Source organism: Magnolia sinica, chromosome 4 (genome assembly GCF_029962835.1).
Source record: "Magnolia sinica isolate HGM2019 chromosome 4, MsV1, whole genome shotgun sequence".
Classification (NCBI taxonomy): domain Eukaryota; kingdom Viridiplantae; phylum Streptophyta; class Magnoliopsida; order Magnoliales; family Magnoliaceae; genus Magnolia; species Magnolia sinica.
The window spans coordinates 108047368-108065170 of record NC_080576.1 but is presented as its reverse complement, the minus strand read 5'-3'; the positions used below and the strand labels follow the sequence as shown (position 1 = coordinate 108065170).

At 41.4% G+C, this 17803-nt stretch overlaps 1 protein-coding gene across 2 annotated transcripts; it reads right to left on the bottom strand.

The window, feature by feature from the left end:
• Positions 1-1301: 1301 nt before the first annotated feature.
• Positions 1302-16504, bottom strand: LOC131243721 (uncharacterized). Of its 2 annotated transcripts, XM_058243248.1 has the most exons (7): positions 16176-16504; positions 14443-14603; positions 11445-11527; positions 3623-3709; positions 3305-3453; positions 3083-3214; positions 1302-1913 (listed from the first exon to the last, which is right to left on the bottom strand). In XM_058243248.1, the coding sequence occupies exons 2-7, from the start codon at positions 14588-14590 to the stop codon at positions 1724-1726; spliced, it is 789 nt and encodes a 262-aa protein (XP_058099231.1). In that variant the 5' UTR covers positions 14591-14603; positions 16176-16504; the 3' UTR covers positions 1302-1723. The 2 variants fall into 2 exon arrangements, with proteins under 2 accessions (XP_058099231.1, XP_058099232.1); XM_058243249.1 differs by lacking the exon at positions 16176-16504 and having other exon boundaries at positions 3305-3450; positions 14443-15139.
• Between the last annotated feature and the right edge of the window lie 1299 nt (positions 16505-17803).

The following is a 17803-nucleotide window of genomic DNA, read 5'->3' as shown; positions in this document are numbered from 1 at the left end:
AAGGTGAAAATGCCAAAATGTTGGAATGTTGTGTACGGGGGGTGGGTGTATATGAATAAAGGTTAAACTGCAATCATATGATTGAATTGGTTAAGAGTTTTTACATGACTTGGTAATGTGAGCAGGTAATCAAATGGGCACTCTTTGCCTCATTTAAATTGGTTCACCGCATCAATGGATGCCAATTATCAATCCATCCTTAAAATCAACCACATTTTTCTTCTGAATTAAAATAGCCCATTCTTTCGAAAGGAGAACTTAAATTGGTCTGCTTATTTTTCAATTTTTCTTCTGTCCTTTGGGGGACTTTTGTTGGGTGTAGTTGTATTTGTATTTTTGTATATTTGGCCTTAAAAAAAAACAAAACAAAATTTGTATTTGTATTTCTGTATATTAGGCATTTTAATAAAAAAACATAAAACAAAATTTCCTTGTGAAATTCATGGAGTATTAAACTTCAAATATGCAGTGATTTTTCTTTTCACCATGGCCTGCGCTGAATCGCAAGAATGAATGAAGAGTCTAGATCAATAGGTGGGGGCAAGCCATGCTGAAAACCATGGCTGGAGAATTTGTAGTATACAATGGCAGAGGATGCACCGACTATTGGCATGACCTTGTCATTTGGTCTGCCAGTTAGTTTCTCGGCACACCAATAGAGCCAACCCTAACCATTGATGACGTATTTTACCGGCCGCCAATTCCCACAAGATGGACAGGGTGATTTGAATTGGCATTTTCTCCTTCGCTACAACAAAATCCAGGCCACCCATTTTGTAAATTAATCAGCTGCTCTGGGTATCAAGACTCGTAAGTCTGTGGTGCAATGCCCATAGACTTCAGGCCTTCCTGATCAGACTCATCAATCTGCATATTGCATTTCATTACTAGCATGTAGATATTGCTAATACAGCCTTGGTAGAAACAGGCAAATTTTTAACCAGTATTGGGTCAGGCCAGAAGATTTTGGTCCATTTTGGTTTGGGGTCGGGCAGGACCTGATCACATGGCCCAGCCAATGAACTGAACTCAAACAAACGGTTAGCCAAGACGGATGATCAAACTCTTTAAATGCCTGTAGCGGGGAAGCTTTCAGATTGAACTGCATTGGAATATTATAGGAGTGAAAGTGGGCCAGATTGACACCCACCCAGTCCACATTGGGTTCTTCCTGAGGCCATAAGGCCTGAGCCAGCGCAATGATCTAGGCATAATTGCTAGGCAGGGTGCATGTGGTTCCTCCTGGGGCCAGGCCGGCCAGTGCATTATTTAAGCATAATTGATATCAGGCTGGGCCTACGACTGAAAGGCCACATGCGAACTGCAGCCAGAGCTCTACTTCCACCTGTAATAATCTGATAACATCTTGGAAATTGTCGATGACATAGCATCCTAGTAAAACTACCATACAAACACATCCCAACCATCATCCACAGTTCCAATGGATTTTGATCTTTCATACAAAAATCCAAGTAGATTTTGACATGCTGCTACAACCAACGTGGCCCCGCCTGATGAATGACCCAGAATCTCCTTCTTTTTTTTCTTTTTTTTTCTTTTTTTTTTTTTTTTGGGGGGGGGTGGGGGTTACATGAGCTTTGGAGGAAAAAGCGATGCAAAACCTGGAATCCTTCATTAGTCACGGAAGGAAAATGGTTGTTACCCTCAGTAATGGAAGACAAGATGCTGATTCCGAAAGAGCTGCAAATGAGCTGTGAGGACGCTAACATCTAACATATTCCCTAATGAACTGCTCAACCTGAGATATCTCCCCTGTCAAACCTGAGGACTCTGCGAGCATCACCTTGTTAAGACACTGAGAGAACACAAAGGGCTCCCCGGACACACCAAGGGTAAATTCATCAGCTATATCAGCTGCTGAAGCACCGGTTCTTGACACCCGTAGCTTGTCTCTGCAACATCATAAAGAAAATCAAGATCGATAGGCAATGCAAATGAAACTCCACAAAAAAACATGCCTTTTCGGGCATCAAACCAATCACCAAAGACTTAGCCTTCAATGATAAAATAAAATAAAATAAACATGCCAAGTCCATGTTTGATAGATGCCTAAAAATGAGTTCCTCTCATTTTAGTTAACAAATAATTATTTATTACAGACTTCATCTCTAATACATAATTACTGTTAACATGAACTCATGAAGTAATAGAGATTAAGATCTCTAATACAAATTTACTGTTAACTAGGATGAGAGGAACTCATTCTTAGGCATCTACCAAACAAGGCCTAACCAGTTATCAAGGTTTGCGATCCCACATGCACGACCCTGCATGGAGGTGCATGTGCCAACATGGAATCATCCAAGACAATCTTCAGGTGGGGCCCACTGCATTGACAATCTGGCCCAAAAAACCTGGTCCACTTATCAGGTGATCCAATGTGTGCGTTGATCATGGATCTTTAGCACTTTTTCATTAACAATTATTCTTTAGGCCTGACCCACCTGATGATTGTGCCAGCCTGACTTTTGGACAAGGTCATCTACATAGTGTCACCTGCCTCACATCCAAAGAGGCACTCGGATGTCAAAGGTATACTCGTGTGAGAATCACAATCCTATTTCCCCACAACAATAAGAACTCTCCACAAGTGAAAATAAATGCTGGGATGAGGCTGGATTCGTCGCCTTAAGGTTAATGCATAGGATTGAATGCCCAAATGGTAATAGGATGGAAATAAAGGCTAGGATGGTCAAGGAGTTCAATCTAGGGGTGCACCTCAAGTGGGGATTGGGTTGGGTTGAGAGTCACCCCGAGCCCAACCCAACCTCAAGAGGACCCAACCTGCAACCCAACCCAATCCGAATTACAACCTGAGGTGCCCAACCCGACTCAACCCCAATTCCTCTTAACTCAACCTAACCTGACCTGATTTGACCCAAATACATGAGATTATTCCCAACCCAAACCCAAATCGGGTTGCCTTTTCCAACCCAAGGACCCTGAAACCTGACCCAAACTCAGGTTGGGTCAATCGGTTTGGTTGACCCGAACCCAAGCTGCAGCCGTAGTTCAATCTATCTAATAAAATGGAAATGAATAGAAGAGTTCTAAGCCTTACATTTCCTTTTCCAGTTGCTTCCTGATGAAGTCCTTGGAGTGAGCACTCACTTTATCAGTCTTGTTGCATACAATTAGTAGTGGGATTTTCCTCTTAACAACAGCTGCCTTTGTCAAAATATCATACAAATACCTTTCAAATCGCAAACCAATAAAAGATCACAAAATCAGTCTACTTGTTAAATAAAAATGAGAAATGAGTACGCATTGGTATATTAGTTACTCTGCAGCTGCTCGACAGTTTGGCAAGAAGTCCAAGGCATCCACAACAAAAACAAGGCCAGCTGCTTGTGGCAAGAACTCGTCAAGCTTGGGTCGAAGCCGATAGTGCCCAGGAACATCGACAACATGGACTGGCTTTATTTTGCCCTTCTGTGCAGATCGTACGAAGAAAAAGTTCAGCATCGTAAAGAACACACACACACACACATGCGTCTGTGACTGACATTTGCGTATGCAGCAGGACAACAATCCCAACAACATACATTTTGTTGACTAAAATAGTACAGACAGAAGATGAATATTAGCTATCATATTTTACCTTTTCAGATTCAGAATGCAGCACAAAACTCCCCTCATTTGGGTCCATTGACGTAACAGTACCCTGATGTGACGAGCCATCTCGAAGCTAGCAAAAGAAAGAAAAGAAAAAGATTATATTGAAAAAAACACATGGGAAAAATTCAGATTGTAGGTTGAGGCATCATATGGCCGACAAGCAACTTAAAAATAAATAAATAAATAAAATCTGACAAGCAATTCCTGATTAATGGCCTACATGTGCAAACGGATAAAAGAGAGCAAATGAGGAACATGAGGTACATCCCCTTATTTGCTGGTTACAGATTTTTGCACCCTCAGCACAGGTCATGAGTTTGGAACTTGCTACTAGCTTCTACAAAGAAAAAATCAGCTGATGTAGCATGTGACTCAATTTGAGCGACCGCAAGTTGCAATGAGCAGACCACAACAGTTAGCTGACTCAATTGAGTCATGTCGGCCAGGGACCTAGTCGCACACTCTTTTTTTTCCTTTTTCTTTTTTCTTTTAAGAGGACGATCTCATTAATAAACACTAAATACCAGAACAGAAAGACAACTGTGGAAGGAACCTAATCACACTCATGAACGAGTTTCCTAGTGACTTGGCTTGAAATCTGATTGATTCAAGTTGATTTTGTTCTCATACTGAAACCATGCCACTCAGTGAGGTTGACAAAGCCTCTTGACATTTATCTTCAATTTTCCACATCATCTTTGATATAATTTCTGCAACTACCATTGTCAATAACGCACTTGCACGCTCCGCATTGCACTGTGCCAAGTTGTTATGAAGACAATGGTACTTCATTTTTTTCCTGCTGAAGACTTTTCGAGACAGCAGAATGTGTCATATGAGGAGATTTGACATTCCATCCCCATTACAGAATCCTCCCTGATCACCTCTCCATCACTACCTCAATCTAGCTTTTGTTTGTAACATTCAACTTTCTTATTCTCCATTAACTGAATTTTGTATTTGAATTTCATTTTCCAAACACTCAAAAGGAACAGTACCCAAATGTTGCTTTTGATCATTTATCTTTTGATCCACTTCCTTTCATTCTGATGAATAAGGCCATCTGTTCTTTATGAGACAGAGATCACATGGTTAGAATCATCAACCCAAAGTGCTACTTTGGCATCATAAGCAACACAATGTGAGATCTATTGGATAGATGGTTCAAGATGATAATTGGACCTATTTTGTTCCTAAGCTCAATCTTGAATGCACATTTTCCATGCAATTGATTGGATGCTTAGGAACATCCTAGTGGCATTATTTTTGCACCATGGCTTTGTCCCTGGCTGATGATTGGGAATCCCATGAGTCAATAGCTTTGCGGAAGGTGAGGACAATAGCAAAAGCCACATGCATACGCGCGCAGACATTCATCCATCCAAAAGCCACAAGCACACGCACACATCCATCCATCCATCTACATACATACCTACATCCATCCATGCATGCATGCATCATCCACCCACCCACCTATGTGCACTCACACACCCACTCTCACACCCAAACACCCACACCTACACACACAGACACACACACCCTTATTTGTTTTCCCCTTACTTCAGACAAAAACAAAAACATACGTGACCAAACCATCCAAGTCTACTTTCTCTCGGCTTACTACCTATCACCTATCAGTGCTACTCCCAAGTTCCCTTGAATGCATTCATTTCTAATTTTATCCTTCCACATCTTGCCACTCATCCATTTCAACATCCTCATTTCAGCTACCCTCATCCTAGATCCCTCCCTAGTCCCTTCCTTTTATTCTCGTGCCTATCTCTTTCCCATCCAATTGAAGATCCCCAAGATATTAATATATCTTATTAACAATCTTCTATGACAAATTTCTCAAAAAGAAGAAGAAGAAGAAGAAGAATAAGAAAGAAAGAGAACCAGAATGAGAACAAGAAGAGACGGAAAGAGAAAAAACAGCTAAAAGAAAATACAGGAGCAGAACTCAAACCCAGCCCTAAAAAAATCTCGTTATCTTTGAAAAAATTAAAAAATAAAAAACCCAGCCCTAAGAGATCAAGGGCAACACTCCCTTAAACTTTGAGGCACTCTACATAACACTACCCCTGACCGAACCTTTTTTAGTTATCGAAGCAAACAAGAGTTCCTCTCCAACCAGATTAACCACAGAGCCGCAAGCAGGGCTAGTCTCCACCTCTTCTTCTATGACAAATCTCTCAAAATTTAAAACCGTTATTCACTGAATATCCATTTAAAGATCCCTCAAGACATAAATATCCTAAAATAAAAACTAATTTTTCTTAGGGCCTATTTGGCTTCCCTTTGTTCTGATTTTTAATCTCAAAAATCACTTTTTTAACCACTAGGGGCCCATCTGGGTTGCTTATAGCAATGACAAAAGTGATTCCCAACAAACAATTCTCTAGAATTGTTTATTGATAATTGCATGTTGAATGATTCTCAATAAACATGTTTGGTAAGCAAGCATAAGATTTAAACAATTTCTTGCAGGATGGTTAAGATCATAGATATCAAAGTGACCTGAGAGTGAAGGGTCATGAATGGTGCCCATGACATGATAGACAGTTGATATCAATGATCGAACCTTTTCTAGGAAAGGATTGGAATCCTCTACAACAAGTATAGGACAACTATACAACGTACAGCATTCGAGCTTTGTGAGACCACCATTTGCGTTTTTGATATCCACTATGAAAAAATGGCATTGAAGTTTTTCATGTTCTTTTCCAGAGTCGCTCAGGCGTCTGGCTAGCTAAGGCTAGCATTAGCGTCTCCACATTTTCACTGTACATATAAACCAGTTTCACACTCAACCAAGCCACATCGTCGGGAATAGTGTAAAATCACATTAACGCCTCACACGATTTGACTGGCATGAGTTTTGGATCATGCTGATTTATTTTTTAATATTTCGCTCACACTAGTGAGGGAAACATGATTAATGGTTTATAAAGAATATACCCACCACGGTGGGTCCCATAGCCAAACCTGCTGCTGGTGTGGCCCAATGTATCATACATGTGTAAATTAAATCAAATTAAACTGTCCAAATTATGTTCAGAGTTCAGATGTGTCGTGAACCAAAAATTACATTTTTTTAATTATCTGGTTACTGAATTACTGGACATTTATTGGATAGTTTAAAATGATAAATACTAGTTAAATAAGTACCCATGAATCAGAGGTTAGGATTGATTAACCAATCTGCTTTTGAGACTGACTTTTTTTTGTGTGTGTGTGTTTTTCGGGGTTAGCTTGTTAGTACACAACCATGTCAGTACACACACTCCATGTTAGCCAACCCCGCTAGGGATCGATACCGAGACCTCAAGTGTTGAAATGAGGTATCTCCACTCAGTCTGCCAGTTGAGCTATGGATCTGGGTGTGATTTTGAGACTGTTACTTAGAGGCAATGTGATCCACAGTTTAGACAGTTTACTTTGACTTAATGTATGGTGCATGTATCGGTCAAGGGTGCTTCCGTCAATCAAGCTTGATAAGCTTATAGAGTATCAAATTAACTCCCCCCACTTTGTAACCAAATGAATCGGAGAAGGGAGATTGATTCCTCAACAAGTCCCCTACAAGTGATGTGTGGGTAGGGCTCACAACTCTTGTGTATGGCATCCAACTGTCCATCAGAGTAGACCCACCGTGAAAGTTGGATGCCCCAAAAATCAGGCCGTCCAACCAGCATGTGATCCCCCACGTGAATTTGCAGTTTTTTGTATGGTTGTCCATTGTTTTCTATGTTGTGGTCCACCTAATGATCTTTGTAGTCGTGATTCTTAGGTCATCCCATCATCATGGTTGGGCTCACACTATGCACGGGTTTGGATGACATACACACAACATGGTAGGCCTTACAATTGAAAAAAGGACAACCATCCAAACCTGCAAATTCACACGGTGTGCCACATGATGGTTGCATCTGCATAGTTTTTAGAGCATCCAATTTTCATGGTGGGCCTTTCCTGATGGACAGGTTGGATGTCATGCATGTGCCCCAGTAGGCCCCACATGTAGCACTTGCCGAATAGGTGTCCGCCTAGAGTATCAAATACTGCCTCCCCCAATTTGTAGTCGATCACATTGGCATCCTTCAGTAACGTACACAAACGTATAATTTTGTATGGGAGCAGAACATGGGTTAGATACTGTGAGGAAGGCATATGTATAATGTATGAGAGATCTAAGCCATTCATTAGGCAAGCTGCACCGTGAACATGTCATGGACCAAAAAAGATGTCAGTCTGTTGCTTAAGAAAGTCAAATTTGTACGAAAAAAAGAAAAAATGAGGCAGTTAAAGAAGTCCAGCAGTCCAGATTCAACATACGTGCGGATCAATTGATACGCATGATACTTTGAGATTTGGTATATTGCATGTTCAAAGTACACCTTGATGGTGGACTAAACCCTCCTCTCTGTACCGCGCTTCCAGCCTTTGGAGCAGCATAACTAAGATGGATGATGGCTCCCAAAGTCTTCGAAGGATTGTGTTTTGCTCTGGGTGACAGATCGAGGATTAGATTTTGGTTTGATCCTTGGTGTGTTAGTCACCCCTCTATTGATTTCCCTGCTCTTGCCGCTTTTTGTCCTTTTTTGGACATTACAGTAGCAAAATGCTTTTCTGGAGAGGGTGAGAGTAGTGTTTGGCTCCCATCCTTTCAGGGGGAACCTTCGGACTCTGAATTTTAAAAAAAGCAAGGCTCTCTTCTCTCGATTGTAGGGTTATATTCCCTCTCCAGATTCGAAAGATTCGCTGTTCTGAAATCAAGCTATTTCGGCTTCTTTCACAGTTTGGTCTTTCTATGGTTCCCTTTCGTCTTCAGGCCCTTCAACGCATTGTTATCATTTGGGTGTTGTAAGGTTCTATGGGGCCCCTCCTAAAGTAGTTGCCTTTACGTGGCTGGCTGGCAGGAACCGGGTGCTTACGATTGACAATCTAAGGAAGAGAGGTTTACCCCTGACTAAGGTGTGCTTGCTATGCTTGGAAGATGCCGAATCTGTCAATCACCTTTTCCTCCATTACTCATTCTCTTCTGATATCAGGAGAATTTTTGGTTTTTGCCGAAGTTGTTTGGTTTATGCCTTCCTCAATAAGATGGGCTTCTTTGTTCCTGGCATGTGGATTCTGGAGGGAAGAGGAGAAAAAAGTGGAGAATCCTCCTTACCATTATCTGGGTTGTGTGAGCAGAGAGGAATGATCGGTGCTTTCAGAACTTGAAGGTCTCCTCAGCCGGGGTGTTTAATAGGTTCTCCTGTTATTCAGAGACTAGGTGTCTTGAATTCTTCTAGGTTTTTGGGTTTTTCGTTAGTCATGGGACTAATTTTGTTGTATTTTTAGCCTTTGTTGTTTCTTGTTTTGTTTCTTATTTTTGTGTGTTCTTGCTGTTTTTCTTGTGTCCATTTTCTGTTTCCAGCTCTGCCTAATAAAATTCTTCATCTTATATATATATATATAAACACCCTGATGAATGGCTCATATCTATGACAAGTGTTAAGTGCAAACAGGTTTGTGAAATCTATTCCATCCCTCACCCAATGTTCCACCTGCTCAGGGCTGAAGCAATTCTTGGAAACATCCCTGGGCCTTTTTTGAAAATAATGATTATTATTTTTGTTAATCATTTCTCAATAAGCAATTAATCTGGTTGTTAACCAAAGTTGTTTAATTGATAATAAGTAACTTATACCAATTAAAAACGCTTCGAAGCACTTATTTTAGCAAAGCCAAACAAACCCTAAGTGTGTTTGGTTAGCACCCAGATTTCCACTTTTTCCAGAAGTGCTTAGCCCCCATTGCTGAGAGGTGTCTCCGTTTCTATGGACTCACGAAGATCACTCTTTTTCCTGAAGTGCTTAGCCCCCATTTCTGAGAGGTGTTTCCGTTTCTATGGACTCATGAAGATCATTCTCCGTATCTCTCTGTATTACGAAAATCACTCTTTCCTCCTTCGAAGGTTTGCTTATCCCTAACGAGTATAAAGTTGTACACATTTGCACATGCACATGGGCAAATATGAAACACGTGTGAGATTTGAACTTTCCGCAAGGTTGGAAATAATACTTAGATCCTACACCCAAGAAAACAAAAAATTCCACTTGCAAGGTAGGCCAAGGTGTACAAACTAAATTGACAGTTAAAACTTTTTCCTAGCCATTCATTTGTTAACATGTGGGCCACCTGAGGTGTGAAATGGCCTGGGTTTTTATGCTAGAAGATCTAAATAGTATAGATTACTTCATGGAAAGCTCATATCACACACACATGTCAAATTGTTTACATGCGACGGCATGTGGAGGTGGCACCCGCTGCATACTCGAGTAGATTTAACCAAACCCAATTCCTTTCCGACTAAAGAATCACATGAGAATTATCATTCCTTGGGCCAAGAGCTTGTAGTTCACTAATTTGTGTCTCTCAACTCTCACACATACAAACATAGCATACATATGTAAGATCTATGCCACTCATCAGGGGAATCCCACCAAGCAGATGCTTTATCTGAAAAATCAGGCCGATCTAATAACCAGCTGGCAGACACATGTCAAATTTGGGGGGCCTTTGATCTCTTCTAATACATTATGCAATACCTGTCGTTCCTTGTGGTGTGGCCTACCTAATTTGTAGATCAGGTTGAGTTTTGTTCTCACCACCTAATGTTGAGAGGCATGCCTGATGTACAAAGTGGATGCCATGCTACAACATGGTTGGCCCCATAGACCTTGGGTGTTGCACGTGCTGCATACAACAAGCTCAAGTAGATTTCACCAAACCTAACTCCTTTCCAAGTAAAGAATTGTATGAGTTAATGCCGTGTAAAAGCTCAGGTTGACTGGATCAAATCTAATTCCTTCTCCATGCTATTGTTGAGCATGTGGCATGAATATACTCGATCAAAAGTGTTCATTTGATGGGCCAAATGGTGAATGAGCCATAATCCAAGATCACACTCCTTGATCTATGCTAACACATTAAGTGGCAGCACACAAATATCCAATCTTGTTTAAGAAAACAAGCGTCCACAAGCCAGAGGCTAGGATTGTTTGATCAACTAGATTTTGGAGGTCACACGATTTAGTCGGTTTAATCCGATTTAATGTGCACTACATGCAAAAGGTGTGTGGAGGTTTTACTGAGTAGCCTGCGTATCAAGATTCATATACACAAGAGCATCAAATGCCCCCATCTACATGTTGTTTCTCTCCTCGCTCTCCATACCCAGACTCCAACTCCCTCTATCCTCTCACCCTTATCACCCACCCATGCTCAAATCACTTTGATAGGATGATCTTAACTATTGATCAATGGCTATGGAGACAAATAATCCATATTGATATTAACAAAAAAGTTTGATCAATTGTTTATACTTTCTATGGACCATTCCATTGTGCGAGGCCCACACTTGATGGCCCATCCCTCTCAATTCACTTTGAACGAATGACCCAAACCATCCAATCAGTGGATGAAAATGTATTTATTGAAATAGAAAAGGTCTAATCATTGTTATGGATCATCCATCATGTGGGGCACACCGTTGATGGCCCATCCTTCTCACTATGATGGACCCACTTGTGACCTTCTTGGCATCCACTAATCACATTTATGGAAGACAAAGGTGACAAAGGTTATCCTCTCTCTCTCTCTCTCATCACAGTTTAGTTAGATCAGTCCAAAAGAGGCATGGAAGAGAGGTTTCTGCAGTTACTTGCAGAGCTTTCAGAGGTACTGAAACATCCATAAATAGATTGATACAATCACAAGCACTTCAAAAGAAGAGAATCACTAATTTAGAAACCTACCTGGTAGAAAAGAATTGTCTTTCCACTGCCACTTAAACCCGCAAGCACTATGGTGTTAGACTTTGTGCGTTTGAGAACACGGACTGCAAATGGTAAAGCAACAGATGAAATATTAGTAATTATTCAAAAGCAGACAAGAATATGGTGGGTTCACCCTTCACGTGGCACATACATGTCAATCCAAAATGTCCAAGTTGTAGGGCCTGAGTGGATGGAGCGTAGCCTTAATAGCTCAATCTACATGTTGCACACATGCATGTTAATCCATAATGTCCAAATCATAGGCCATAGTGGATTGAGCAATGCATAGATCCAAAATAAACCGATCGAGCTATTCCAACCATACAATTGGTAGCTATCAATCAAACAGTTTAAAAATAAAATGGTTCAGATTCATCATCATCATCTTAGACTTCCTAGTAATTTGGTGTTGGCATGGAAGATAATCAGAGAATATAAGGAATAGTCTCTTATACCTATGTACAAGTATGCAAGGATAAGTACTTACCAGTTTATATGCATGCATACCTACATATATCTAGGGGTGCGCTCTAGCAGTAAAGGTTTGAAGTGGGGCCCAAGTGATGTACATATAGCATCCAACCCATCTGTTAATGCATCACCTCAAGTTACCCCCAATGCTTGATCCAAAAAACAGGGAACAAGTAGAGGAACAAGTTGACCATTCCTCAAAAATAAGCTCAATGAGGGGCCCACCGTGTTGTGTATGCAAAATCCAGGCCATTTAGACCTTCATCTGCCCTAGATTAAGGGTACAGCAAAGCATTCTTGCAACTCCTGTGAGCCCCATTGAAAATCAGGGTAGGCCTCCCCTCCCAGCTTGTTCCTTGTGTTGTGGCCCAACCGAGTTTTGGATCAAGCTGATTTTCAGTCTCTGGGGGTAAATTGAGGTGGCATCTGAAGGAGGGGTTGCATCTCATTCACAAACCATGTGAGCCCACATCGGCTTGGTACTGCCATAGCTCACAGGGATACCGGTACCACGGAGTGTGCCCCATTGCTTGTGTGTGTGCACGTGTGTGTATGGGTAATGATCACGTGGTAGCATTACCACCACTGGTGATGGTTATTGCGGGCCCCACTGTGGTGCTTTCAGGACATCCACTCCTACCATCAGGTGTGCCCCATTATGTTTGGTCAGGACCCAAAAACCAAGTCAAACTCCAAAATCAGGTGGGCTACACCAATAGTTGTTGTGAGGGGACTCCCACTGTTGTTTGCCTGGGCCAGACAGTTTCCGAGTAGCCTGATTTTTGAGGTGTTCATTCACATGGGGCGGATGTGTCAAATGAATAGATTGGATGCATATACATAATATGGTGGGCTCTCCACACAACCAATGGTGGGCATCCCCTTCATATGTTCCCCATGCTATGGCCCCTAGCCCACCAAAGCCATGGAATGACCTAATTTTCTAGCTCGACGCCCAAAATGGGAGGCAAATCTAATGATCGATGTGGATGTCAGGAACACATTACGAAGGGGCTGAATCATGTCATTACCACCACAATCATGGTGGCAACTTTACCATGTGATCATTAACCTACACGCACAAAAACATATATAGGGCAATATTCCAATCAGGTCGATTGTACCGTAACTTAACAGTATGTTCGACCTCTTGTGGGGGCCACCATGATGTGAGTCAGACATCCACTCCATCCATCAATTGTGGCCCCTCATGTTCATTGTATGGCCCAAAATCAGGTAGATCCAAAACTCAAGCAGGACGCACCATGTGGAGCAACATAAAATCATGCATGAAACCTCTAAATTCATGTAGTGTGGCCACCTGAATTTTGCAAAGACATGATTTTTGGGGTGTCCCAACATATCCTGGTGGGTTACATTGGATGAGTGGATCGGATAAAATCTTGGGCTTGAGCAAGAATCTGGAAGTTTCTGTGGTGGATGCCCCCAAATGGTTAGCGTTGTTCACCATTGTGTCGCCCAATTGAGCTTTGCATCGGACTTTTTTAATCTAAGCCTAACATTGGATGGCACAATTGATGGGCAGTTGGATGGCACACAAAATCATGCTGGGCCCTACAGCAAAAATGCACGGGAGCTCCCCACACATTCAACCCTCTTAGAATATGTATGAACGCACACGCACAACATCCAACCGGTCCAAAAAGGTTGTGTCAAGTGCGGACAACATCCAACCAGTCCAAAAGGTTGGCTCCACCATGAGGAACACATGAAGCAAAAATCATGCCAATCCACACATCATTTGGGTCACACTATACAAAACAAACGATGGATGGCAACGGACGTGATCCAAAGCAAACACGTGGCACACCTCATGAGTGGATCAGCCTGATTTTTTAGCCAGGTAAGTGATGCTCATAGGGGGCCAACCTTTTGCACAGGTTGGACATCATTCACACATGACATGTTTTTAATTACAAGCTAGTTGAATGATAACTTTATCATCCAATTAGTTACATGCTGAAATAAAGTTTAAGCTGCTTCCTTAACTAGCAGTCCAGATTCAACAAGCAAAATCAGATGGTTAACACCATTCCATCGATGTAAATTCCAAACTATTCTCCTTGCACAATGCAACCCTACAGGCTGGGTAGTCTGGACTGCAATACATGGACGCCACATATTCAGGGTATAAGGCAGGCACCGGAACCATCCAATTGCTCGGTGGTTCCAAAAATAAAATGGTCAGCTGTCCTGATTTAGTGAGCAAAATCAGATTGTCATGATCACCTTATCACCGTGAATTCAAGGTATGCTCCACTGACAATGGAGCCTGCAATTTTGGGCACTTTGGATTGCCATACATATATCTAGCATGTACAATTGATGATGCACTGCAACTTAAAACATGTTACAAAGTTTACAGCCTCTTTGGAACATCTGGAAAATGCAACAATAACAGAATGCAATGGTAGCAGATCAGTCATTTCATCAAGCATGCATTTGGCCCCTTTTTATTAACAGCAACAAGGAGATAGCAGCTTACCCAACACGAAAAAAATGGATGATAGGAACAGAATAGCAAAAGTAGCATAGAATTGTGCTGCTGGTTGCCGCTGAACCCATTCCATCAGTCGATCTAGTTGCTGCTTCGATTGATCTATCCATGGCTCCACTTGTATCCATTGCTCCATTTCTGCAGGAGTGTTGCGTAACTAGAGAATAGTTAGAGAGAGAGAGAGAGAGATCTAAGCGGTCAATCAGGTGGGTCCTATCTTTTTTTTAGAATTATCAGATGGATCCATCATTTAGGGTCATTTGGATGCCAATAAAATCGACAAGTGGTAAATCTTTTTCGTTCGAAGGATACCAAAATCTTATTGAGAAAAGAAAATTATATATAAGGATAACAGACATCATCCAAGATACAGAGGAACAAAAGCATAATGGTCATTCATCAGGTGGTCCTACTCTGTAGATGCCATGAGCTATAATTCAGAATGGGCCATTCATTGCATGGGCCACGGCATTTGAAACAGGTGGACAGCTTAGCAATGTTTTAATTAGCGTGTAGCATATAACATAGTTTTCACCCCTCTATAGCATGTAAGGTATACCATAGTGTTCACCCTTCTATAGTGTAGGCTAAATTGTTTTAAATAGCGTGCAGCATATAACATAGTTTTCACCCCTCTGTAGCAGGTAAGGTATACCATAGTGTTTACCCTTCTATAGTGTAGGCTAAATTGCATGTATCATGAGGTACATGATACTTATATTTTAAAATTAAAATCACTGTCATCATCTAAGCCTTATCCTAATTAATTGGGGCTGGCAACATGCATTCCGTTCCGGCATTCTATTGTTTGGATTCACGATGAAAGTTATGACAGGCCACCAACCTGAAGCAGCCTCCCTTTATCTGGACTGGGGACCGGCAATGAGAGCACAAAACTCCCACAGGCGCAATGTAATATACTATTACATGGTTGATTACAGTTGACTGTTATCTAATAATCTATTACACAAACTTATTACAATCAATGAGTTTGGTTTTAAATTAAAATAATAGGTAAAAATATGGCAAAATAGTGAAAATACATACAGATATTAGCAAAAAGAAAAGAAAAATGGCCTAGAAAGCTTGTTCAAAAAACATGTAAATTTTATGAAACTAACTATGGGGCCCACCACATGTAAAAGCAGATGGCATTGTTGGGATGTCATCCAACCTGTGCATCTAGTGAGCCCAGCTGTAATGATGGGATGCCGCAAAAATTAGGCCTATCGAATATCAGGTGGGCCACACCAAGAAAACAATGGACAGTCACCTCGATTGTCGCATGGTGACCCACACGATGGTTGGATCAACTGTGTTGGACTGTATGAATTGGATATCAGGTCACATGATAGAAACGATAGGCAGTCGCCATAGAGAATAAGAAATCAGGCATATACAATCATCGCGTCGGCCACACTATAGAAAACAATACACAGCCACTCAAAAACCACCACTGTAACATGGTGGCCTGCATGACGGACTGGACGGGTGGGATGCCATGCCCGACAAACACACACCACAGTAGCCCTACACAACAAATGGCTGTAAAACAAGCTAATTCTGCAGTAGAAAAAAAAAATGTCGAGAGAAAAAACCTAAATCTGTCAGACTAAAATAAAACTAATTAAGTGAGATTGAAAGTTAGAAAAATACCTATATTTGGCTTTAATTCAACAAAAAAAACCCCGAATCTTGAGATCTACGGCCGTGCGTACGTGAAATGAGGAAATCTCGAAATTGTCCGATCAAACTCCCGTGAAAATTTAGCACTAGACTCTTTTCACAAGGCCCATCAATCCCTTGATTTTCGTCTCCAGAGGTTTTCTGTATCGGGAGAATCGAATCGGGGGTTCCCACTCTCACTCTCTCTGGCCGGAGGAGTATTACAATTTCTCTCTCTGTCTTGTGTTTGGTGAGTCAGCGGACCCTCTAGACGCCACCACATGCACACGTGTAGCGCGTGGGTACATGATCCAAGCCGTTCCCCGGGTGGGTCCCGCTCTGTAGATGCGATCAGCGATAATTACAGGGATGACGGCATTTAAAACGGTGGACAGCTTGCAGTATTTGAAATGGGGTGTAGCATATAAGGCAGCGTTCACCACTGTAGAGTATGTGATTCTTATGCCTACTTAATACCAAGTTCATATGGCTGTTTAAGGGGGCCGTTTGATTTTCTGATTTCTATTATAATTCATAATAAATAAATAATTATTATTTACTTTTGTCATTTCTGACCGATTCTGAATGTGACGCACCACTTGCATTCCTGAACATCGCCTAGGAGGAAAACCTAAAAAAATAAGGCCTTCCATGATGCATGTGTCTTTATCTATGTTGCCCCCCTCATTTTATGGCATGAGTCCAAAAATGAGGTAGATCAAAAGCTTTGGAGGACCACACCAAAGGAAAGAATGGGTATTGAATGATTGCAGTTTGTTTCTTTTTTCTTTATGGGTGACAGCGGATGTGCGACCCCGTGAACTGGTTGGATAACAAGTAAATATCTATGTGGGTGTCTTTAGGACCAATACTTTTTAAAGTGTGGTCCACCTAAGCCTTGGATTTACCTCATTTTTCAGATAATATTATTCTAAAATATGCTAGTAAAATATATGGATGATATAGATAAGTCACATGCATCATGGCAGGGTCACAAATTTAAATCAATATTAACAACATCACACTAGTTTTGAGGTGAAAATCATTGTCAGTTCCCATCTCTTGCATACAATGGAGTAAGTCATTATTACATGCTTATTTTATTTATCAAGGTAAGTGAAAAATCAAACAATCCCTAAATATAAGTTTTGTAAGTCACTTGTATATATACATATATAGGAAAAGGTACCGTGCACTCGACCCCACGATTAGCTCCCGTGAGATTGAGTTGTGTGGGCCCCACTGTGATGTGTGTCGACCATCAACACCGTGCATTTGATGGGTACCCTCTAAATTATGGGCTATCCCAAAAATCAGCCGTATACAGAACTCAGGTGGACCATACCATCTAAAATCATGTGAAACACCGTTAAAACATATAAAACACTTGGTGGGGCCCACCTGAGTTTTGAATGTTGCTGAAACTTGGTCTGAACCCTCATGCAAGTGGGACACACATAATGGATGGGCTGGATTTGAAAACCACATCTCGGTGGGCCCAAAAAATGGATTATGAATGTTTTAATGGTGCATGGCCCCTCTCCACTTCTGTATGTGGTGTGGCCCACACAAGTCAGGGATTGACTTCATTTTTGAGACCTAGGCCCATGATGGAATGGTGCATCTGATTGATGGGTTAGATGTTCGAAGCGCATCACGGTAGGGCCCACACAACTCAACCTCA

Bases quoted from the DNA above. Each gene is read 5' to 3' on its own strand.
- LOC131243721 (XM_058243248.1), bottom strand. From the start codon at position 14,590: ATGGAGCAATGGATACAAGTGGAGCCATGGATAGATCAATCGAAGCAG. The intron at 3,215-3,304 runs GTAACTAATATA...GCGATTTGAAAG, and splicing joins AACTGTCGAGCAGCTGCAGA to GTATTTGTATGATATTTTGA. The intron at 1,914-3,082 runs GTAAGGCTTAGA...ATGATGTTGCAG, and splicing joins AAGCAACTGGAAAAGGAAAT to AGACAAGCTACGGGTGTCAA.